The 26,007-nt window shown below is 37.8% G+C and overlaps 1 protein-coding gene across 8 annotated transcripts in view; it reads right to left on the reverse strand.

The window, feature by feature from the left end:
- LOC138171839 (E3 ubiquitin-protein ligase NEDD4-like) overlaps positions 1 to 26,007 on the reverse strand; it is a 507,053-nt gene that overhangs the window by 112,971 nt on the left and 368,075 nt on the right. For all 8 annotated transcript variants that reach the window (XM_069101437.1, XM_069101446.1, XM_069101443.1 and 5 more), the window contains 3 exons: positions 12,285 to 12,335; positions 2,306 to 2,367; positions 2,059 to 2,161 (listed from right to left, as the gene is read on the reverse strand). In XM_069101437.1, coding sequence (XP_068957538.1) covers positions 2,059 to 2,161; positions 2,306 to 2,367; positions 12,285 to 12,335 — 216 coding nt within the window. The remainder of the gene's footprint in view (positions 1 to 2,058; positions 2,162 to 2,305; positions 2,368 to 12,284; positions 12,336 to 26,007) is intronic.

Genomic DNA, 26,007 nt, shown 5'->3' on the forward strand with positions numbered 1-26,007 from the left:
GGCTTTTCCGTCTGAGGGGCCTGTTAACGTGTCCATAACACATGATTCACACAATACAACAGCTGCACACAAATGGCAGACCAAGTAATAGTTAGGTCTTGATTAACAGCCACTGCCAGAAGCAGAGGAATAACTGCCTAACAAAAAAGAACTGAGAGAGTCTTGCAAGATGTAAAAGCACAGAAAAAAGTAACTGTTTTAAGTGGAAAATGGGAAGGCATTGGTGAACCCTCCCTACTCCTCATCAAACCCCCTCCTCAAAGAAAGGAGAAAGAAAAGAAAAATTTATCAGGAGAGTTAATGCCAAAATGGTTATTTCTAGGGAAGGGTTATCTAGAGCATTCTCACATGTGGGTGCCAAATGAAAAAGAAACTCGGGAGAGGTTTTCTAATGTTTCTAGCCACTCTGAATGAATCCCAAGGGTTAAAAAGGATTTTAAAAGGGATAAATATTCAAGTCATGATGGAATTAAATGAATAGGGTAGCTTTCCAAATCCCTTACAGGGGTGGGAAGGAACAAAACCTGGGTAATCCTATCTTAAAAAAGAAAGAAATTCATAGTAGAAAAACTATTCGATTGTTCATGGTAGCTACATTAAAATTAAAAAGTTAACTCATCTTTATAAAATAAGTGGGCTATTTGGTTTTAAAAATCATATTCACAAGGGGCGGCCAGGTGGCTCAGCTAGTAAGAGCACTGGCTCCAGTGTCAGGATGACCTGGAGATCGAATCCCGGGCTCAGACACTCAGCACCACACCCAGAAATAACTGGCCGTGTAACCTTAGGCAAATTACTTAACCCCGATTGCTTAAAAAAAAAAAATCATATTCATAGTCAAGAAAGCATTTAATTTCTTTCAGAGAGATCAATAAGAAGGTACTAATAAGATAATATATCAAAATGCTTTAAAATTTAAAAAGATCTAAATGTAAACTATTTTTATGATTATTATTATCTGATACCATGTATGATTGTTCAAACAACAACATCATCTGATATAAACGTGCATTTTCTTTGATTGTCACAAAACATTTATTGACTTCACTAGCACAAGTAACTGAGTAAACTCCACAAAGTTTTGAAATTCTTTGATGTCCAAAGGGCCACTGTCTAAACTCAAGATTTAATAATTTGGTCAGATAAGGCTCATTATGCTTTTATGTTTAACATTATGTTTAACAACTAGCATTTATCTGGAACTTGAAGGTTCTAAAAGCACTTTATATGTATTATATGGGCAGCTAGGTGGCTCAGTAGATAGAATGTCAGGCCTGGAGTAAGGAAGAGTCATCTTCCAGTCTCAGATACTAACTAGCTGTGTGACCCTGGGCAAGTCACTTTAACCCTGTTTGTCTCCGTTTCTTCATTTGTAAAATGAGCTGGAGAAAGAAATAACAAACCACTCCAGTATCCCTGCTAAGAAAACTCCAAACGGGGTCATGAATCATCGGACACAACTGAAAGGACTGAACAACAATACAAGTATCACCTGATCACTTGATCTTGGCAACAGCCTGGGAAGTAGCTGTTTTTATCTCCATTTTACAGGAGATGAGACTGAGGCTGGAAGAGGTTTACGTAGTAAGTGTGTGAGGGAAGATATGAATTTGGGTCTCCATGACTCCCAGCCCTGCACTATGCCACAAATGTAGTAACACAGTGCAAGAAAACAATATAAAATCTTACAGATGCAAGCAATTCTCAAATTTCTTTTTTTTTAACCTTTTTTTTTCTTTTTAAATCGCAAATTTCCTTCCTCCCCACCCCCAATCCCCATTCTATACTTAACAACACTTCTTACCTTTGTTAGAGGAAAAACATTAGAAGAGTTTGTGGTAAATATTTACATTTTATAAACAACACAGGCTACAATGAACTGCCATATATCCTCATTACAATGTCTGAACATGGTAGCCATCGTTATTTCCAAAACAGACAGGTGCCAATACGTTTGTTCATATTTCTGAAATGAGGTACTCTGAAAAAATCTTAAATTCACTTTAGCTATTACATAATTTTTAAACAACTGAAAAAACATAAAGCAAAGGGTCTTACCTCTAAATCTTCCCTCTGATCATTATTTTCTTCATCTTGTCCTCCATTCTTTGGCATGTATGCCATTTTCAATCGTAAGAAGCCTTTTACCCGGGATTTATGACTATAAAATAGGGAGAAAAGACAAGTTACCAAAGGCTTTGGCACAACTATGCTTTTTATGGAATATATTTATTCATGTGAAAAGAGTAAAATTTAAATACACTGACATCTGCATTCATGGGAAACAGCAAAAATAAACCCATACCTTCTTGGTCGGAGGAGGAAATCCTTAAAGGTGTAGGGTCGTTCCATGGCTGGGTCTTCAGTCTATAAACATGAGAAGCAAATTAGGTTTGAAGACTGATGGTCTTTATGTTTTTGATCTACTAAACTGGATCATGAATTTTCCCATTATAAAGCAAGGTTGATTTCCCTACATTTAGAAACAATGGCCAAGACCTCACCAGGAGACTACCTTGGGTAGATCTACTAGCATTACCACAACAAAACCTACTTGAGGCCCTAACATTAATTCCAACAGTAGATATTAAGTCACAATGTCTAAATTATTGTACATAAACTGCCAGCTGCAATTTATAACCACAGGATACAGATCTCAATATAACATAGCTGATAAATGTCAGCATTTTAGTGGCCAATAACAAACCATCATGCCCAGTTGCAATTAAAACTACTTCTGTTAACTTCTTGTTTTTAGGTCTTTTTTTTTTTTAGATTAAAATCATTGTAAATATTTTTATTTAAAGTTTTTAATTCCAAATTCTATCCCTCCTTCCCCCCAACTCCTACTCCTTCCCTAGATGGTAAGCAATCAGATATAGGTTATACATGTGCAATTTTGTAAAACATTTCCATATTAGTCATTTTATATAAGCCTTGAATGAAAGAAAAAAAATGAAAGTGTAAAATAGCATGATTCACTCTGTATTCAAAAAATATCAGTTCTTTCTCTGGAGAAGGATAGTATGCTTCACCTTTAGGATTGCCTTGGACCATTGTATTGCTAACAATAACTAAGTCATTCAGAGTTCTTCAATGAACGATATTGCTGTTACTACATACAATGTTCTCCTGGTTCTTTTCATCTTCTGTATCAGTTCATCTAAGTCATTCCAGGTTTTTTGAAATCATCTTTGTAATTTCTTTTTTTTTTAAATTTTTTCTTTAATTTATTTTTAGCTTTCAACATTCATTTCCACAGGATTTTGAGTAACAATTTTTTCTTTCTGTCTTTCCCCTACCCCCACCCAAAAATAGCAAGCCTACTGAATACCCCTTTGTCTAATCTATTCTCTCTTATATCCTCCCTCTTCACCCTCTAACTTTCTAGTAGGACAAGATGGATTTCTACACCCCATTGCCTGTATTTCTTATTTCCCAGTTGCATGTAAAAAACAAATTTTTTTATATTTGTTTTTAAAATTTTTGAGTTCCAGAATTTTTCCCTTCCTCACCTGACCCCACTGGGAAGATAAGCAATTCAATATAAGTTGTACACGTGTAGTTACCCAAATCATTTCCATAGTAGTTATATTGTGGAAGACTAACTATATTTCCCTCCATCCTATACCACCCCACACTTATTCTATTTTCTCCTTTGACCCTATCCCTTTTCAAAAATGTTTGCTTCTAACTACCCTCTCCCCCAATCTGCCCTCCCTTCTATCATTCCCCCTTTTGTGCCTACTCCCCTATTTTCCTGTAGGGTAAGATACTCAATTGAGTGTGTATGTAATTCCCTCCTTAAGTCAAATTCAATGAGAATAAGGTTGTCCCATTCCCTTTCACCTTCCTGCTTTTCCCCTCCATTTTAACAGTTTTCTCTTGCTTCTTTTATATGAGATAATTTACCCTAATCTATCTCTCCCTTTCTCCTTCTTCTCCCAATGAACTCCTCTCTCACCTCTTAATTTTATGTTTTAGATATTATCCCTTATGATTGAACTCATCCTGTGCCCTCTGTCTATGTATACATGAACATACATATGCCCACACTCACATATATATTTATATACACATACACCCTCCTAGACATAGATATGTATGTATACACACACACAAACATATACATATTCCCTTCAACTATCTTCATACTGAGAGAAGGCTTATGAGTTACAATTATAATTTTTCCATGTAGGAATGTAAATAGTTCAAATTTGATAAGTTCCTTATGAATTCTTTTTCCTGTTTATCAAGCTTCTCTTGCTTCTTGTATTTGAAAGTCAAATTTTCTGTTTAGCTCTGGTTTTTTCATCAAAAATGCTTGAAAATCCTCTATTTCACTGAATGACCATATTTTCCCCTGTAGTATTATACTCAATTTTGCTGGGTAGGTGATTCTTGGTTTTAGTCCTAGCTCCTTTGACCTTCGGAACATCATATTCCAAGCTCTTTGATCCCTTAATGTAGAAGCTGCTAGGTCTTGTGTTATCCTGATTGTGTTGCCACAATACTCAAATTGTTTCTTCCTGACTGCTTGCAGTATTTTCTTCTTGACCTGGGAACTCTGGAATTTGGCTATAATATTGCTAGGAGTTTTCTTTTTGGGATCTTTTTCAAGGGCTGATGAGTGAATTTTTTCAATTTCTATTTTGCCTTCTGGTTCTAGAAGATCAGGGCAATTTTCCTTGAGAATTTCTTGAAGGATGATTTTTAGGTTCTTTTTTAGATTGTGGCTTTCAGGTAGTCCAATAATTTTAAAACTATCTCTCCTGGATCTGTTTTCCAGGTCAGTGGTTTTTCCAATGAGATATTTCACATTGTCTTCTATTGTTTTGTTTGTTTGGATCTGTTTTATAGTATCTTGATTTCTCATAAAGTCATTGGCTTCCAATTGCTCCAAACTAATTTTGAAGGAGTTATTCTCTTCAGTGAGTTTTTGAAATTCCTTTTCCATCTGACAAATTTGGCTTTTTAAGGCATTCTTCTCCTCATTGGCTTTTTGGGCCTCTTTTGCCATTTGAGTTAGTCTATATTTTTAAGGCGTTATTTTCTACTGTGTTTTTGGTTCTCCTTTAGCAGGCTGCTGTCTCACTTTTCATGATCTTCTTCCATCATTCTCATTTCTCTTCCCAATTTTTCCTCCTCTTCTCTTACTTGATTTTTGAAATCCTTCTTGAGCTCCTCCATGGCCTATAACTAGTTCATATTTTTCTTGGAGGCTTTTGATGCAGGAGTTCTGACTTCACTGTCTTCCTCCCACTCCACGCCTTGATCCTTTTTGTCCCCAAGAAAGGATTCTAATGGTCTGTTTGTCCTTCCTCTCCTCGCTCATATTGTAAGCCAATTACTTGACTTTTGAGCTCTTTGCCACGGTAGAATTCTGCTTCCAGAATGGAGAGCTTTGTCCCAAATAGCTGGGGTTTTTGCAGCTGCTGGAGCTATCAGGAGGGCACCATCTCTATAGCCCCACAAGCTCTGGGTCACTGGCCACATACCCGAGGGGCATCACCCAAGACCACGATCCAGAACTAAGCAGGTTAAAGCAAGAGCTATTACCCTTTGAATGGTTGCTTGGTCCCCCTTTGATCTTCAGGTCAGGAGCTCCTGAGACAGCCACATGGTGCAGTCACGGCACCTCCACCACTTCTTTCCCCTGGGACAGGGGCCAGACAGCACTCCTCCATCCCTCCTATTCCAACAGAGTGCCACACTGACCTTTTTACTTTGTCTTGGTGTTTATGGGTTAAGAAGTCTGGAGACTGCCACAGCTGCTGGTGGTTCACTCTTCTGAAGTCTACTCTGGCCACTGCTGGTTAGGGCAGCCCTGGGGCCGGAACCGTGGCTCATGGGGGAGTGTGGTCGGCTCCCAGTGTGCTTTGATGAACCCTTCCTGTGGGCTTGCTGGTCTACCTTCAGTGGGAGATTTGTTTCTCTCTGTCACTTTGTGGGTTCTGTAGCTCTAAAGTTTGTTTAGATTCATTTTTTTTTACATGTATTGGAAGTGTTTGGAGCAGGAGCTCACACCAAGTTTGTGCTTCTACTCTGCTGTCTTGGCTCTGCCCCCAGAAGTCTCTCCTTCTGGTAACTTCTAACATTCCAATTTCTACTGATGACAGTAACATTCTCCCTGTTACTATAGTTCTAAAACTGAAGCAAAATCCCTCTCCCTCATAGCTCACATCCAATCAATTGCTGAATCTTGGCAGTTGTACCTCTGCAAACTTGGACTGTCCCCAACTTACAATACCTCTCACTTACAATACTTTCACTTTAGTTCAAGTACTCATCACATCTTGCCTTAGACCAATATAATTATCTAACTATTCTTTTTCTGTTTCCAATATCTTCCATCTCCAATCCATCCACCACACATTCCCCAAAATAATCTTCCTAATGTTGAAGTGTGACCATGTCAACTCTACTGAAAGACAGTGCAATGTCACCACACCCAAGCAAATGGTTTCATGAAGCACTGTGACCAGCAAAATGCATGACCCAGGAGACAATGTTTTGATGATGAGCCTCTGAAATTAAGGTACTTATGAAAATCACTAGATCTATACATGAAGCCATTGCAGTTTAATAGAACGAATTGGAGCTTATACTTCATGGGAATAGACAGCCTCTGAGACGCAAGAATCATCTATAGCCCAGGAAGAAACATCAATAAGTAGGACTTTAGTCAAGGCCCCTCTCACACTAAGAGGAAAAAAATGTCATTCAATAAGAATTCAGAATAGTTTTCTCAGAATCAAAGCAAAACAACTTGAGCAGAAAAAAATGCATCAGAAACAAATGAGGACCTAACATACAAAATAATACATTCAATGTATTTATCAGGTTAACATCTCTCGTGTACTCCTCTGCTAGAACCTGATTAGAACATAATATGGAAACAAGAGTCTTAAGTTCTTCCTGCTTATTTAAATTAATTCTGTGGAAGAGCTGAGAAATAGTCGTATATCATAGCACAAAAGAATTATAAAGCTGAAAATGATCCTAGAGGTTTTAGAGACCAATTCTCCCATTTCCTCTCAGACAACTAAAGCCAAAGGAGGTCAAATGACATACATTTGAGGGTTGCTCATGTCAGCACAATTGCCAGGGGATAATGAAAGCTTGGAGCAGTAAGTTAGGGCAGCACCATGGTAATAAAAGCATTCAGCCCCTTCCATCTCTATTGTGCTGCACTGCCACGATGACAGGCAGTACATGATGGGGATGTTTAAGGAACAAGAAGAATGAAATTCAGCACTAATGGTTAAAAGCCTGTCCACTACTGAAAACTTTGTGGTGGATTTCAGTGATTCAGACCCAGGTAGACTCTGGGATTCCCAAAAGCTGTGTCTGAACTGCCAAGAGCTTAGAGATTTCTCAGTGTGCCTCTACTGGTGATAACGATCATTTCTCTATCTCTAATAGTACAATGACCCTTGGGAAGGTGTTAAGAGTGCCAATAGAACTCTGTTAGACGGAGGGCTGCCTGCTACAGTTAAAAGCTGAAGTTGGCAGCCAATCAACTATACTTTAGTCATCGTATCGAAGTCTAACACACTGTGTTTATTTCCGTCTCTGTGGGCATCTGTCTGTGTACTGAGCTGTACTTGGTAGCTACTAGCTGGAGGGGTCAGCTTTCTGGCAAAAAGTCCTTTCGAAACAGCCAAGGATTGTATTTCTGATATGGCAACCGAGACTCTGAGGCCTCATCAACCTTGGGGTATCTTTGGGAGCCCCAGACATAACACACAGTAGCAAAGCTAGTATTAATTAGACTCTAGCCTTCTATTTTCCACTCCAGTCTAGGACTCTCTTTTTCATTTGTTGTAAATGCCAATCTTCCAATTTCCACATTCCTTTCTGCTTCCCCTACATACAACTTTGTTTTTGAAACTCAAGTGGTTCACAACATAAATCCTGTCCTCTAGGCTTTGTAGACTTTTATGAGAAGCTAAACATATGAATAGGAATCTCTCGTTACTACCAACCCCCACCCCTAAAAGAAAAGACATTTTAAAAAAGGTATCTCATTGGGTTGGAGAAACAGATGGTCAAGTTTTCTAAAAATACATTTTAACTTATATCTCTTATTTTTACATGACTTAAGTGGTTAAGATTTTTCCTGTACAAAGTCATGGCTTCTGTCTACCTTTCAACAAATGAAACATCATCCATAACTAAAAGAAGTAAAACTGAGGTAAAGAAAAATAAGGGGAAAGATGGGACCTATTTCTGAAGGAAGGAAGCTTACTAAAGTGGAGAAAATTCAAATTTGTGCAGAGAGGAGCTGGGTTCTGCTACTGCTACTTATGACCTATGTGACCTCGAGGAAGTTCCTTAACCTCTCTAAAACATACCAGTTTTCTCATCAGTAAAAGAGATTGGACCATATGACTGCTCAGGCACCTTACAGCTCTAAATACATCCTCTGCTATTGCCAGTACTGGAAAACTCTAATCTCTTAAATTTATTAATAAATTAATTAATTTCTTAATGAGGAAAAAAAATCACCTCCTATTTCACCTCTGTATTACTCCTTTTTAGGGAATAGAGTAAATTTCCATGTGGGTGAGTCTTTTTTCTCCCAGATCATGAGAGCTCAGATCATGTATAGGTAAGACTTCATTCCGATTTCAATTCATTTTCATCTACCGGTAGAATGCCAGAATAGAATCTCAAGTAATGGTATGTAAGGGAGAGCAGAGTGTCTAATAAGTCCCAGGTCCCCAGTGGTTAGTACAGGATGCTGAAGAGGAGCCCAAGCAATCCACCACAGAGATGCCAAAGGGCTCACTACTTAGCGTTCTTCCACAAAAGAATCGGCTCACGTGTAAACCCGTTTAGGCGTGGGAAGACCCTGATCCACTCGTATTTCTGAGAAGTTTCTTTCGGCTAGTGAGTTTATAATTGTAAATGTGGCTCAACTGGAAAGTTTCATTATGAAGAATGGCAATATAGAGTTTTACATTGCAAATGCTGTCACCCAACATTTACCCTGTCAAGGGGCTTCTAGAATTTCTATGACAGATTATTTTGGTGTCTAATGAGGAGAGAAAAATACATTGTTTGATTATTATTTATGAAAAGGTAATGATTTGAAATCTTAGGATTATTCTTTTTTAAAACATAAAATAGGGTTTTTCGGTTAATAAAAATAATCCTAATATTGAACTTTGATCTGTTGTTTTATAGAATGTTTTAAGTAACTTATTACATTCCTAGATTATCCACTGGGGGTGGGGATAGGGGAAAGATTTTTGTTGTGCAAGAAGAAGTTAAAAATCAATCTTTCTTGAAATAATTTGTTCTTTTAAAAATTTCAATATTAGTCAATTTGGTAGAAATATCATACAGAAGGCTACGATATGTCATAAATAAAATGGTGTGTTGAGAACCCAAATGGGCAAGGTATAGATTGTCTGGAAGGCTCCATGAGGTCATGGACAAAAGGTACTCGAAAAAGAGGGATACTTTTCCATCACAGTGAATCACAATTAGCCCAGAGGTAAGCAAGGGATAGCTGATTATCTAGATGAAACAGAATTTACAAACACTGATGTATATCCAGTACATTAAAAAAAAATTTAAGAATAACACGATCCCCTGAAACATAAATACTCTGCAGAGTGGTTCTTCATATTGGAAACGAAGATCAAGATTAGATATGGGCAATGGATAGAATGAAAATCGGTAATAAAAAGAAGAAAAGTTTGAAGCATTTATGCTCTTTTACTTTGGGGTTATTTCCCTTTTCTAAGAAGGGGAGAGATTTGGACTGAGGTGGATATATACTAACATAGTTTAGAATTTATATGTCTCTTCTTCAGAGACTAGTTGATCTAATCTTGATATCTGAGCAACTTAGGCCAATCAATAATTCCTAAATGAATATAGATTTAGGGTGTTTTCTTCATGTCTTCTTTCCTTACAACCCTATTTCTACGCCTCTCCCTTGTCCTTAGTAGCATTTTCCTCTTCTGATTTCCCCCCTTCCACCCCCAAATTTAACATTCCTAAAAAAAGATGTTCTCCATCTCCTCTCCTCGTCAGAGAAATTCAGGATTCTGTCAAGACTCAGTCTCAAGTACCACCTCCCATGGAGAGCTTTCCTGTTCTTTTACTCCAGAGGCTCTTAACCTTTTTTGTATCATGGACTGCTTTGGCAGTCTGGTAGAGCCCTATGGATTCCTACTTAGAATAATGTTTTAAAATTGGTTAAATCATATACATAAGAATATTAAGAAAATCATTTATGCTAAAATCATTGCTAAAATGAAAAAAAAAAGCTTCACAGACTCTCCAACAAGTTAAAAATCCCTCTTCTAGTGCTGTCTCCTATCAAGGCATCTGACATTTGATTTGTATATGTCTTGTGTATACCTACTCATGCACTTGTTGTTTTTCCCATTAGAATATAAGACCCTTGAGGGAGAGCCAGGAGTTTCTTGCTTCTGTCTTTAAATTCTGGCTAACTGATTGATTGCTATATATCCTCAACGAAATCCACAAACCTAATCTATCTGCACAGCACTAGTATGTTGGTACTAGAAAAGATAGCTTGAACAATTTAAATGATATTGCTCTTACTACAAACTAGTCCATAGCAAAGAGTCTTTATATTTGTTTAAAAGATCCTTCAGGAATGTCTCACTCTGATGTTTCATCACAGTCAGGCCAGTGGGGTACAAACTTTGCTGGGTTTAATGGAGAGACAAAGTCTTTGAAGCGGCCTGGAGGAACTCATCACCAGAGGACTACTTTTTTAAAAAGCTATAACAAAACTCATTAAAGATCATCATCTAACCGTAAGGCGTGGAAGGGTTACAACTAGTATTGGGGAAAAGAAGTATCCACATTGATAAAATTACAGCTCTTTTAAAGTGGAGGTTCTTAATTTTTTTTGCGTATCATTGAAACATGTCTGATAAAGCCCTTCTCAGAATAATGTTTTCAAATGCAGAAAATGAACTATATAGGATTACAAAGGAAACCGATGATAATGAAACATAGCTAGGAATTATTTTTTAAATAAGTTCACAGAGCCCAGGTTAAGAAGTTCTGTGTCTACAAACCTATCGACACACACATATTTTGATCAATTAAATAAATGCTGCATATTAAAATAGGTACACACAAATTAGACCTTTAAAATATTGAGACATTTTCTTATGGGATATCTTATTTTATAGCCATCATTTAAAGAGGTATGTCTGTGTTTAAATAAAAAAAAAATACATTCAAAAGCACACATACCAGAGTGCTTGTATCTGAGAGCTTCAGATTTTTTATACAAGCTGTGCTGCTTGCCAAGAACTATCTATTTGAAACCTTTATTTCTTAACAGGGCCCCTTAGTAGGGTTTTTGCTATCAGATTCCTTTCAGATATTTTAAGAAGCTTTCATTGGTAGCAGCCATTCTGCATGTTCACTCTGGTAAGAAGAGCTTTGGGTCAACCCAGTAGCTAAGTTCTCAACAGCTATTTTAAAACTGTTTAATTAGTGGAAAATCTATTCCACCTACACTTACTTGTCATTGCAAATGATGCCAACTACAATGACGATGATGGGTGAATGGTGATGTTAAAAGGTAAGAACAACTATCACCTCTCCAAAGCAATGACTTTTTTGTCCTATATTACACTCTTCATTACATAAACTGTCATTTTGTGTTACAAGTAATAGGATGGAGCAAGGAAACTAGAATTTGAGATGTTATCTCTTTCATCAAGATCTTCCTAGGGATAGTAACCCTTGCCACTATCCAGAAGCTATCCAGACTCAAGTGCTATACTTCTTCATCACGTTGATTACTCATGCTGGCTGGAAAATGCCTAAGTACAATAGAGAGGCACCAATGACAGAAACTAATCCTAAGAGGAAGCAAAAATGAGATTTATATTTCCTGTCTAGTCTGGGTAAGGGCAGGTAATTTATTATCTTTCTTTATCCCCCAATTTCTTGGGAATCAAGGGAGAAGTTACTGAAAAAAAAGTGAAAAAACAAATTGAACAAATTGGCCAGAAATACAGAAAAGCAATAAAAAAACAAAACAAAACTGGATTAGAACTGATATTGATAAGCCAAACTTCAAGTTACAGCTGAGATGTCTCTTACCTTTCTAAAATGGGAGTAAGACTTTATCTGATTCTTTCTCTTACCCTACCTCTCATTCCTCACTAAAATATAAGAAATATTTCCCTAAAATTCAGATAATTTATCAAAGGGCCTCAGTTAAAAACTTTTTTTCCATCACATAAAACACAGGTTAGTTAAAACCTCCTTACCGGGAGATGATTAAGAGGAACGTCCACCTGTCCAAGGAAGTCGTCTCTTGTCTGTCAATAAAGCAGAGAAACAGCATTGAGTTTGTAAGTCAAGTATTGATGAAATAGTAATATTTCAACATTTCAAAAGGAGGATATAAAAAAAGCAGGGAAAAGAGAGAGGGATAGAAGAATCAAAATCAGATGCACATGAATTACTATAGGGTAGGAGGTAAGATGCAAATAGGAATGAATACAAATATTCTAACAATTCTAAGGCACATTTATAACTGATTTCCAAACTTTTAAAATTTCATTTGGTATCTATCACTTCATAATATGCCACTGGACCCTTGGGTTGGCATTGAGAGAAATGAGATGAATCTTAGGAAGGACCAATTCAAGATTATGTTAAGTTGGGCGAGGAGTTAGAACTGAACCCAGTTGAACATTTTTGGAATATTTGTTTTGTAGCTGGACCCATGATTTCATTTGTATAGGTGAAGGAAGTCCCACTGGTGAAAGGCTTCCTCTATAATGTACATCAGCATCTTTCTCTGTAACTACAACCTTACAGAGTCATTACAGGGCTGAGAGGTTAAGTGATTACCCACCAAGGTCACACAGGCAGGATGTGTCAGAACTGAGACTTGAACCGAAGTCTTCTTTATTCCAAAACAATTTTTTTTGAGCAGCTACTACACCACAGAAGGGTCAAAATGTGATCCTTTCCTAAAAACTCTAAAGGACATAAAGCAATGGAAATATCCCTAAATGTCAAGCCAGCTGCTATTGTTCCCAGCTCTTAAGGTCATGATTTCTACACTTTCTAGGGAATGCATGCTCAATTCCCCCATCTTCTCTCTCTGCCCATACTGCCATTCCATGTTATATTGTAGATAGAAGAGAGAATGAAAGCAAACAAGAACAAATAAAAGAGAGAGACAGAGGCACAGAAAGAGATTGGAGGGCAGACCCATGATTCTATCACTATGGGGAACTCCTAATGTGAAAAGGCCCTCCAGCTATCCAGATGGGCAAGTGTTCTGTAAGTTACAACCTTATAAAGCCGCCTTGGACATACAACTACGGCGTGTGAGAGGCAGGACTTAGACAAAGGTCTTTATGACTCTGGCCCAGCTTTCCACCCACTATCCCATATTCTTTCTTGGACAGTATGTATGTATGTATGTATGTTTGTAAGTATGTACGTATATGCATATATGTGTATTTTCCGCTGAAATTAAAGTGAATTTAAATGAACAATTTTAAGGATATTGTGGAATCTTTATAGCTATATCAATAGAGACACATAGGTAAGTGGAAAAACATTCTCTACAATATCAGTTTAGGAATCACTGACCTGTGTAGCTGATGGATATGCTTCACTTGTGTTGCCTAGCAGACAGTACAGTACTGGATGATATAATAAATATAATATAATACAGTACAATGTGATGTAAATCAAACATAGATTCATATGATTGATTCAGATTTATACATTATATAATTATTAATTTTATAATGTATGTGCACATTATATGTTCTCTCCATTGGTCTGAGAGATCTAAAAACATCCTTAATATTAAATTACTTTTAATTCATTTTAGTCTTAGGAGGGCATGATATCATAAATAAAAAGCTGGTCTCAGACCCATGAAGACTGCAGTTCAAGTACTAACTCTGATACTTTATCACTATGTGACTCTGGGCAAATCTGAATTGACCCTGTTAGTCCACCCAGAGAACTCTGATACTAGACATTGTAGAACACTTGCTGATCTGGATCAGTGAAGGGAGTTTCCATACCTAGAGTTTCTCACAGATGAAATCATGGATCCAGTCCCTAACCATACATACACACATGCATATGCATACACATGCCCTCCATATCCATCACAAAATGCAGACTTAATCTCTCTTTTGTTGATTTGAAATACATAGAGGCCTAGAGATATTCTGTGACTTGCCACAGTCATGTGGTGAGCATGTATCAGAGGTGAGACTTCAATCTGGGGAAGAGGGTTAAAACTAGTACTCAGGTCTCCCGACTCCCTGGTCCAGCACTTTTGTCTCCCCAATAAACTATGCTTCACCCTTACAACTTCTCACTTACAGAATATAAACACCTTCTGTTCAAAATATGCTGGAAAGACTTTCCATCAAATGGTCTGTTGACTTACACTGATCCTTTCCCATTAAAAACAAGAAAAAAAAAGGAAGCTAAATATGAGGAAGATTTTTAAGAAAATTTGCATCAGGTTAAAGAACAGGAACATGCATTTTTGTTCAACCAATCACAGTTGTGGAAACAAAGTTGCTTATTTTTTGGAAAACATCAACCTATTCTGATTCCTTTTGAAGAGATTTTCAACTTCCTTTCTATCATCAGACTTACTGGTGGCAACTAAGATGAATGCTGTATCTTTTATGATAAAATAGAAGACGCTGCCTAGATCTTACTGATCATCTTCCCCAACGAAATGTAGCAGAACAGGCTACAGCAGCAACCCTAACACAAAAAATGTGGTAATCACAATATGGATATTAACATCAGCAGGTTATATTTACATAGAACTTTGATGTCTCACTTGATGCTCAGCCTTGTGGAAGAGGGTACCACATTGCAGTCTCGATTTTACAGATAAGGAATTGGAGAACCAGAGAGGTTAAATAAGCTTTTTGTGGGTATATAGTTAGCAAGCAATAGGGCTGGGAATGAAGGCCCAAGTATTCTGCTTCCAAGTTCTGAGATCTTTCCATGGTAGCCTAGAATAGGCTAGTTAAATAATGTGCAGTTGTTAACAAAGATTAGTATCAATTTATTTTCCCAATAAGAGGGCATGAGAATAATTTTCATTTCACACATAAAAGCTCCACTGTAGGATATATAATCGATCTTTATGGAAGTATTAATTCATGGATATGAATCAAACTTACATACAAACATACTGCTGATCCAATGCACCTCCTTTTCCCTCTCAACTTCTTTAGCTTGCATTAAAATGATGGATAAGTCTTTTGAGACAATCAGCATTTAAATAATACTTCCCAGAATGGGAGGAAATACTACTTAACAAAGCATGGCACTTGAAATAAGCATGAGCTTAGCTTTTCCAGGGGACCCATTTAGACCATGGTCATTGCCACATTTGCCAAGACCTTGGCATGCCTCTCATTCAAGAACTACATAGCTAAGGAAGCTTTGAAAACTATGCAGTCATGTAGACTGAGCTGTGACCCTTTCCAAGTTTGAAATCTAAAGATAACAAACTCACATCCTAAAAGTTTTGATTTCTAATTCCAATAGTCTTATTCATTTTTTTTTTAAAGGAGATTGGTTGGTCAACAAATACTTGAATTACAAGGCAATAGTCTAAGGAAAATCTCACTTGAATAATCATGGCATTTTACAATCTAATTCACTTCTACAAACAATACTGAGTGCATGAAAATCTCTCCATAACCTGGAATCAAACAGAGGCAAAACTACATATCGTGTTTCCCCGATAATAAGCCCTCCCCTGAAAATAAGCCCTCTGGTGTTTTTCTGTCCAAAAAAAAATAATAAGACAGTGTCTTATTATCGGGGAAACACGGTAGGTTGTCCACCATTATCTGAGCAATCCAAAGGAAACAGTAGACAATAGTAACAGTCTTATATTCAGGAGGGCAAAAACAGCTGCAGTCTTATTCAAATGTACTAGCCCTCAGTATCTCTTTCATACCTAGGTATACTTGAAGTACACTGACAATTAGCAAGCTAGATAAGGTGTACCCAGCTGGCTGGATATAAAAACCCTTTATTATGTAGGTGGGGCTTTTGAGTTTTTTGTGTTTACCTGTCCAAGCCTCTCTGTGGAACCAGCAGCACAGCCCAACCAAAGTGCCTCAGTTCCCACTGTCCCTCAGGCTCTGGGCTCAAAACTGGTTTTCCTTACATTGTTATCAGCAAAACCTTGATTAATGAATTATTTTTACATTTAAATTGGGCATACACCTCCAATGTGTATATTTACTAATCAGGTACACAGTAAAACTATACTAATAATTATGTGCATCATAAAACTTCTACCAAAAATTTTTTTTAAAACAATCCGATCATGATGAACATGATGAACATCATGATCATGATGAACATCCCAGAGTCAATAGGGAACTACTGGAGTTTATTGAGTATAGGAGTGATATAATGTTGTAAAGGTTAGGATACTGATAGACCCAGGGAGCCTTGGATTATCTCCTCATACTCCCACGACACTAGGTAGGATGGTTTTCAGCAAAGAAATTATTGAACATACCTAGGGTAATTTAAGCTAAGTTTGTCTTCAGGTAGATTGATCAGAGACCCAAATGTGGACCCTTTTAGTTCACAGTATATAGTAGAGTTTATGAGATCTTTAATGCATATTACAACCCATCCATTCTCACTCATCTTGGGTGATTTACTTTTTCCCACTCAAAAAGGGTGGGTGTGATCACTGCTCATTGCTGGCATGCTGAGGCCAATTACTAAACTACAAGGTAATCTGCAGAAATGGGCAGGGGGTAGATTTTATTGATGGTATCTACATGCCTAGTGCTCTGGGTTCCCATGCAGCATTTAGGGTATAAATACCCTAAGGGGATAAGAAAGGGGAAGGTTGGGAACATGCCCAGCAGGGAGCAAAGGCAAAATGAGTGAGTTTGGGGAGGCTAAGGTGGTGTGTGGGCATGTTTGGCAACAAGCCCCAGAACTGGCTACTGCAGGAAGGGTAGGATGAGACCCAACTTCCAATCCTCTGATTTACTGATCCCACACCCATTGGCATTAGGTCATTGACTCTGATTTTGGAGACTAGCATCAGAGGACAAGGAAAAAATCCTCAGCCTGGCGCTTGAGCCCCTTAGTGATCTGGCCACCAATTCTCTTTTCAGTCTCACCTCTCATTGCTACTCTCACATAGACCTCCTTCTCCTGCCAAAATAATCTACTCTATAACATGAATGTAATATTATTTATATTACCTTCCTGATCCATTTCAACAAACGCTTCTTAGGTACCTACTAGGAACAAAGCTCAGTGATAGGTGTTGGGATGAATACAAAAATGGAAATGGAACTGTCTTGATTATCAAGCCACTTGAAGAGGTGGTTACATTGTGCACATGAAAAAGTAAACATAAGGTAATTTGAAGGAGAAAGCACAGGAAAAAACAAAGAATCAGACAAGGCTGAGAGGAGGATATGGCACCCGAACCTGAGCTAATCTGAGAAGTCTAAGAGGCAAAAGTGAGGAGGAAGAAATTGCATATGGAGGTAACAGCTGGTGGGGGGAGGGGCCTGGGACAAGACATTACCTATGGAGTAGTAAGTAGTCAGTTTGACTAGGACATACTACACACAAAGAGGAGTAACGTGACATGAGTCAGGAAGGTAGCCTGGAGACAGATGATTAAGGGCTTGAAAATCCCGGGTGAAGAATTTGTGTTTTAAAGGCTAACTAAAGACTTTTGAGAAACGGAGAAGCAGGTTTAGCCCTGTGCTTTAGGACTGGGAGAGGGAGAGACTAGAACTGGGAGACCAAATTGGGAAGATGCTGCAATAACCAAAGTAAGAACCACAGTGAAGGCCAGCTGAAGAGAAAGGAGGAAACATGCAGAAGTATATTTACAGTAGAATTGAAAGCACTTGGTAAATGAATGGCTATGGGCTTTGAGGGAGTAAGGGACAGATAAATCAGAGATGACGAAATTTACAAAACTGGGTGAATAGAAGTCTCATGATGTCCCCATCAGCTTGGTATTTGGATAAACTGAGCTGGAGATGCTGATGAGACAGAGTTAAGAGATTACCAGCAAGCAGCTGGTGATGGAGGACTAGAATTCAGGATGGAGGGTGGGGCCTGAGATAGAGATTTGGGAGTCTTCTTTATAGATAGACTGACTAAATGGAAGCTGAAGACTTCAAGGAGAGAGGGGATAAAGAGAAGAGAAAGGACATAGAAGAGAAAGAGCATAGGACAGAACCTTCAGGGAAAACCACAGTCAGGGGATTGGAGACAGATGGTCATCCAGAAGAGAGGCCAAAGAGGGAAGAGTAAAGTAGACAGGAGATCAGAGAGAACAGGCTCATGGCACACACGGAAGGAGAATTTACTGAGGACAAGGTAATAGTCAATAAGGATAGAAGCAGTAGAGAGGTCAAAGAAGATGAAGACTGAAGAAAGGAGTTCAGATTTAGCAATTAAATGATCCTTGGCAACCACATTAGAGGACAATTTCAAGAAAGTGGAAGAAGAGAAGTTAGATTCCAGGGGATTAAGATGTAAGTGGGAGGTGAAGCTCGAGAAAATTTGCAAAAACAATTTGTAATAGTAATTGAATTTAAAGATACCACTGCATTGGCTTGGTTTTTGGTTTGATTGTGTTAAAACACAAGAGCTTGTGAATCCCACTTGTGGGATGGACTTGTTGACCTGAAAAGAGAGGGCTGAACGGGGAGGAGCTAGTGATGTAAATTTAGAGAGACACAAGAAGAGAGAGAGGCAGAAGAACTTTTTGGAAGCAGCACCTTTGGAGGCAGAGAGAGACTGAGAGGATTGCTGAGGGCCACTTTGAATGGCCCAGGACTTTTGAGAGCTGCCACCCAGAGCTACCAAGGACTGAGGAGACATGGCTGTTATGCTGGTACTTTGTCTGTCTGTTTTGATGTTGTTTTGCCAGATTTGTCCACTGGTGAAGGACAGTGCTGTTGTTTCAGAGGTTCTGAAACCTTGCTGTTGGTTCCGAAGCCCTGAAGAAGGATTTTCTTGTTGTATGTTTACAGAAATCCTGGAAGGGGGTTTTGCTAATGTTTTCAGGGGTCCTAGGACTGTTCTGCAGACAGAGAATGAATTAATGAAGACACTGGCAATGTATCTTGTGGCCTTGCTAAGCTTTGTCTCCCCAGGAACAAAGATTGCTGAGAACTTGCCTCATGCCAAGATGAAAAAAGACCTCCATTTGGGTATTAAATGGTGTGCTTAAGCTTGTTGTAACTCTGGGGTAGATTCAATTGTGATCCAAGGGTGGGGAACTTTTGACCTTTTTGTGCTCTGTGATTGAACAAATGAATGTACTTTACTTATGATTGGAAACTAATCTCCATTTGAGAACAGGGGCTTTGTGATGGACTAAATGAATGTACACCCTAGGGGTGGAGTAGTATTTAGAAGAGGGGCTTTGTGATTGATTAAATGAATGTAATGTCCAGGGGTGGGGTAGTACTTGATTAAATCACACTTGGTAAATGCTGTATTTTGAATTATGCTATATGTTGATTCTCTCTGTTCTTAATTTGTCACTGAATAAAATGGAGCGCACCTATGCTGGTATTTTGAACTTTCGGAAGTTGCCTTTGCTTGGCATTACACAATTCCATATAGAAGGCTGGCAATTAAAGGGAAGAGAGATTAAAAGATGATCATTTGAGGGACTGGCAAAATTAAAAGAGGACTTTGTTTTTAAAATGGACTAAGTAGCCTGAGCATTATTTGCCTGCAGTATAGGAAAAAGCCTACTTTAAAAGAATATGATTGTTTAAGGAAAATACTTTGTGAACCTTAGAGCACTATAGAAATGTGATTTAGTATTCTCTATATGTTCAAACTCTAGCTTTTATGGTCTCTTCATTTTCTGTCCATACTTTGAGCTTGCCTAGGTTCCGCTTCCTCCTTCTTTCCCCCATCTATTATTCTTCAAGGATCAGTTCAAGTACTTGCCTTCTCCATGAAGTCTCCCCTGACCATATCGAAGATCTCTCCCTATTCTGAATTCCTCAGCTATGTCACTTACTCTATGTACTACTCATTTGGGATGGTTCTCTTTGTTAATTATCTTCATTTATTATTTAATTCAACAGAAAGGAAAGAGAAAATTCATTGAAGTTAAGGAATGAGCCCGATGTGTCTTTGTATCTTCCAGAGGCTAGCCTAGCAATGTCTTGGCATGAAGAGGCGCTCAGTTGATCAGTTGCCTAATCTCTATGATTAGTGTCTTAAAATATCTGCAGTTCCATAAGCTCCTTATGGAATGTGCAATTTGTGAGGAACCAAATATTCCCAGATAATTCTACTCTCTGTCCCATCTCCCCTCAAAATAAATCAGAGTTCCCATATTGAGTAAAACTTGATACCAGAAATTTGTATAGTAATTTTCAATTCATGTAGGGACATGGGGAAAAATAGGAGTTACATGGTGCCACAAGAACGATATGACAGTAGTGTGGGAAAAAAAAATCTGTGAGTGAATGTACTGGATTCAATTCATTTACACAAATATTTACTAGGTGCCTACTTCATGCAACGCACATGAGCTCCAGATATATGTGAGATGATATACATTTGGCCTGATCTTAATTACTTTCATCATTATTGCTACTGCTGTTGGTTGGTGCTCTGTATGTATTATTAAAAAGAATCATCTATAATAAGACTTACTTTCTATCAACAATACTTTCCCATTCATCTCTTAACTTATTACCATATAACTAAAAAAGTCAATCTTTACCTTTTATGAATGAAAAGAGTTGTACGTGTTTTACTCAGATAACTACACTGGAACTCTAAGACTAAAGTTGGGGTTCAAGTTGTAGGTAATGATGACTTCATATCATTACTGTTTGTTGCTGCTCATTCTTTGTTTTCAAAAAAGACCAATGACATCAGATGGTGATGTTTTGACTTGTTTGTGAATTCAATTTAAGTGAGGCTGAGCTGCACAAACTGGTGGGTCTCACCCTTTCTCTCTCAGAGTCACTGAAGCCTAGGGGCAAGACAAAAATCAAGGTGACTGAAAATGACCAAGGATGCAGGGAATGACCTTAACATCTTTGATGTCTGACCAAGCTCTACGTGCTCCACAGAGCCTCCTTCTATCTAAAACTAAGAGTAAGCATGATGTATAATTGGGATAAATTAGAAGCTTTCACAGTAACATCAGAGGTGAAGCAAGGATGTCGATTATCACTCCTATCATTCAATATCTTACCAGAAAGACCAGCTATAGCAATAGGAGAAGAAAAAAAAAAACACTGAAGGAATACAAATAGGCAAAAGAAAACAAAACCATCGTTCTCAGCAGACCATACGATTGCATAGAGAACCCAAGAAAATCAACTAAAAAACACTGAAGGAATATAAATAGGCAAAAGAAAACAAAACCGTCGTTCTCAGCAGACCATATGATTACATAGAGAACCCAAGAAAATCAACTAAAAAACTCGCTGAAGCAATGAGCAACTTTTAGCAAAGTTGAAGGATATAAAATAAACCCACATAAATAATCATCCTTTCTATTATCAGCAAAATTCAGTAGGAAGAGAGAGATTTAATTTAAAATAATTGCAGACAATATAAAAATTTCATTGGACAGAAGCAATTTGGATCCAACTTCCACTGGATCCTTCTCTAAAGTGAAATGTTAAAGTGAGATACTAATAAGCTTCCTCTTTTGGAAGGAGGAAGTCTATTCAAGTCCCTGAAAATGCAGTGTTCCTTGGTGTGGAACTCCTCTTTTAAGTTCTTAGTACTGGACTTAGAATCAGGAAGATTTGAGTCCAAATCCAGTCACAAATACTTACAATCAGTGTGACTGGGTAAGTCACTTAACCTATGCCTGCCTCTGTTTTCCTAGCTGTAAAATGTAATAAAAACACCTAGCCTCCAGGGCTGTTGTGAGGATAAAATGAAATAGTATTTGTAAAGTGCTTTGCAAATCAAAGCACCATATAAAGGCTGTTGTTGTCATTACTATCAGAACTATGTGAAGTCTTTCTTCCTCTGAAGGCTTATGCACATCCCATCTAAAGGAGAATAAAAATAAACTAAGCCCAATGCAAAGTGGAAATTATGTTCCTGTGTCAGGAGGAGCCTTTAAAAACCATAATTACCGATGAAAGAGAAATCAGTAAGAATGATATCCTTAGTCTGTACGGCGAGAAGGCAATCCCATTCCGACCATCTTTACTCGACCAAAAGTTGGAATGTTTCTCTGACTCAGTCTCTAGAATCTAAACTTACCTGAAGTTTGGTTGGCTGGTTGTTGTCCTTCATGCTGAGAGGACCAGCATGACATCACAATGTCGGGGTCAAGGTATGGTGTGCGACCATGGCTGATCGAACCAAGTTTAACCTTTACATAGACACAAATGCCAATGTACATGTCCATGAATGCAGACCCCTGGCTCAAACTTGGCAGAGAAAAAGCTGCATCTCTGACCAACTCATTCCTTTTTTGTTGCTGGATTTTCCAACTGCTATACAACAAATGAAACACATATTCCTCTCCGTCTCATATGACAGCTAAGAGCTTCACACCACACACATTTGGCTACATTATTTTGAAAACAAACTCCAAATTCGTACTTTGGTATTAAAACCAAGTTCATCAAATTCCTTGAGGCATACTATAACTACTGAAGTAATAACATCAGAGTTGCTGTATAACGTTTGTTACATTCTAGTTTTTAAGAATTTTAAAGCAGCTCACGATGGAATAATCTCACTACTAAAATTAAAAACAGCAAATTCCTTTTCTAATTACTTCGAAGGCGATTCTTACATAATTAAAATAATGCTGTTTACAAAATTAAATGTGGAGACCAAGTTATTCAGAATGTCAATAGTTTATCATGTATAGAACAAGAAATGGACAATACCAGCTGCCCTAAACAGGTGCCTTACAAGAGAGTGGGGGAATGGAGTGGGTTGAAAGATTCATGTTTCAAAACAGTCCATTGTTGCCAAAACTACTGCACTCATACCCACTGCAAAATATTTGTGGCAAAAGCATCTGAATGGCCACAGTAACCATAATTTCCCTTAATACACATTTAACAACAGAAGACATCTTACAATACTTCCTTCCAGAGTCTCTACAAAATTCTCAAGTGTTGATTACAAGTCTTTCTGAAGTTGTCTAGGGAACACAGGTTAAACGACTTTCCTAGGGTAGGTAACACAGCATTAGAGGCAGGAAATAAACCAGGTTTTCCTACTCTAAGTCATTCTATGAACTACATCTCAAGATCTCAGTTTATAAGACAAAGAGAATTTCATTTTGAAGTACATCAAGGGGGTTTGGAAGTAGTTTGTAACTGACTTCAGCTGACTATCTGACTGATTATTGTTTTGTTCAGTCACTTTCGGTGCTGTTTGATTCTTTGTAAGCCCATTTGGGGTTTTCTTGGTAGAGATACTGGAGTTGTTTGCCTTTTCCTTTTCCAGCTCATTTTATAGATGAGGAAACTGAGGCCAGCTTTAAGTGGGTTAAGTGACTCTCCCAGGGTCACACAGCTAGTGAGTGTCAGAGGCTGAATTTAAACCGTCTTCCTGACTCCAGGCCCAGAACTATATCCATTGCGCCATATAGCTGATGATATAATTGGTCATTGTTATTTAATCATTTTAGTTATGTCTGACCCTTCATGACCCCTTTTTGGGGTTTTCTTGGCAAAGATACTAGAGTGGTTTGCCATTTCCTTCTGGAGCTCATTTTACAAATGAGGAAATGGAGGCAAACAAGTTTAAATGACCTGGCCAGGGTCACACAGCTAGCAAATGTCTTGAGACTGGATTTGAACTCAGTCCAGACCCAGAACCTTATCCACAGCACTACCTAATACACATCCTTAAAAAATACATTTTCTTATAAAAATACATACATCCAAGGGGTGGCTAGGTGGCGCAGAGAATAGAGTACCTACCCTGGAGTTAGGAGGACCTGAGTTCAAATACGACCTCAGACACTTAACACAAAAACTAGCGGTGTGACCTTGGGCAAGTCACTTAATCCCAATTGCCCTGTAAATATATATAAATATTTAAATCAATGAGGGCATTAAGAATAGCTCCAGTCTCAGAGCAAGTGTCCATTTTCCATACTATTGCATCTAGGAGAATGGAAAGGAAGGACTGAGAAAAAAAGATACATCTTCTCCACACCTGGAGATCCCTTGGAAACAACACTGGAGAACATTCCAATATTCTCTGGTAATTATTGCCAGCAGTGCTGGCATCTGAACTTGGTATTTGGGTGTCCTATGGAAAATGTCACCAGCTATTTTTTCATAGGATTGAAAGATTACTTTCAATAATTGGAAGTGCTTTGTTAACCTTATTAAAATCACATCAGGGGTTGGCCAAACACCACTCATTCAGATTAATGGAGTCATTTCTATCATGAATCTATTTAAACAAGGCATCATGTTAACCTCTAGAACCTACAAACACTGAATTAATTTAACCTCTTATCCACAAAGTCCTGACATTTCTTGTGGCTATTTTTAAGGTGGTAAAATGCTGCCAATTTCCTCCCTCAGTTATCACTTGTTACGCCATCCACAATGCTGAAAACATGTACCAGTCAAGCAGGTTAGTTCCAGTGTGACAAAAACTCAAGCAACAGAATATGTAAAACCCAAGTCTTCACACTTGGCACATTAGCTGACATAAAAATCCACTTTCCCCTTTTGTAAGGGGGAAACATAACGGGAGGCAAAAATAAAAAAAAATCACTTATTATTTAAGCATTCAGTAAACACTGAGAAACTACATGCAAAAATTCCATGCCCCAATAATGACTGTCTCTCTGAAGACAAACTTGCAGAGTTCAAGGGGGAAATAGAGAAAAGTTGGCTCTGTGGTGACGATAATGCCCAAATTAAAAAGTTACCATCTGTTGGTGATTTTGTAAACAAGCAATTTAGCTACTCTTCAACAATATAGCAAACAAATCTGTAGAATCAATGCATACACATGTAGCTGGTTTTTGTTTTTGGTAGGGTAGGGGAAGTAGGCCTGAGTTTTCATTACAATATGGAAATCCTATTTATGAAAACTCCCTCAATCAAATCAGAACCTGCTCAGAAATTTGTAAACCTAGAGGTTTAGAAAAAGAGTTCATAACCCCTTGGGAGTCCATGGATAGATTTCAGGAGGTTGATGTACTTGAATGGGAAAAAATTACAATAATATTTTCACTAACCTTTAACTGAAATTCTTTCAATTACTTAAAACATTATTCAGAGAAGGAGTGGTTTATAACACAAAAAAAACATTAAGAACCCCCCTGGCTTAGAGAGGTGCTTGGGAGCTGGAGATTTTAAACAATTTCCCAAGATCACAAAGCCAGTATGTGTCAGAAATCACACACACACACACAAACACACACACAGAAGCAGCAGAGCTCTCAGTTACAGGGTTGTCTCAGAATGACTCTTAAGAATAACTTTGGCTATCGCTACAAAACAAATTCAATTTATAATTTCCCAGTTATCCATCCAAATAGTACAATATATTATTCATTATGTTCAGTATTACTCAGGAGAAAATTTGCTTCTTAAGGTATTTACTGAAAAAAAATTAGCCTGCTTTTTAAAAATAAAATGATAAATGCAGCAACAAATCCAAAAATGTGGGACAAATTTTATACCAAACTTAAATAATTGGAAATTAAGAGGAGAAAAATAACTTGGTACAAATGGATGCAGAGTTAGTAGATTTGGGTTCTCATGTCAGCTCTTTTACTTACTATCCACTGTAATTGTAAGAATTGTAAAGTACTCAGCACAGTGCTTGGCACATAGCAGGCATTATGTGGATATTAGTTATTACTACTACATTATGAATATGTAATAGTAGTAGCAGCAGCAGCTGTGTGATCTTGGGCAAGTCACTTAACCTAAGCTTTCATTTTCCTCATTTGTAAAATGAGGGTGTTAGACA

Source organism: Petaurus breviceps, unplaced genomic scaffold (assembly GCF_028583685.1).
Source record: "Petaurus breviceps papuanus isolate PSGF00001 unplaced genomic scaffold, PetGlider_PUasm1.0 128, whole genome shotgun sequence".
Classification (NCBI taxonomy): Eukaryota; Metazoa; Chordata; class Mammalia; order Diprotodontia; family Petauridae; genus Petaurus; species Petaurus breviceps.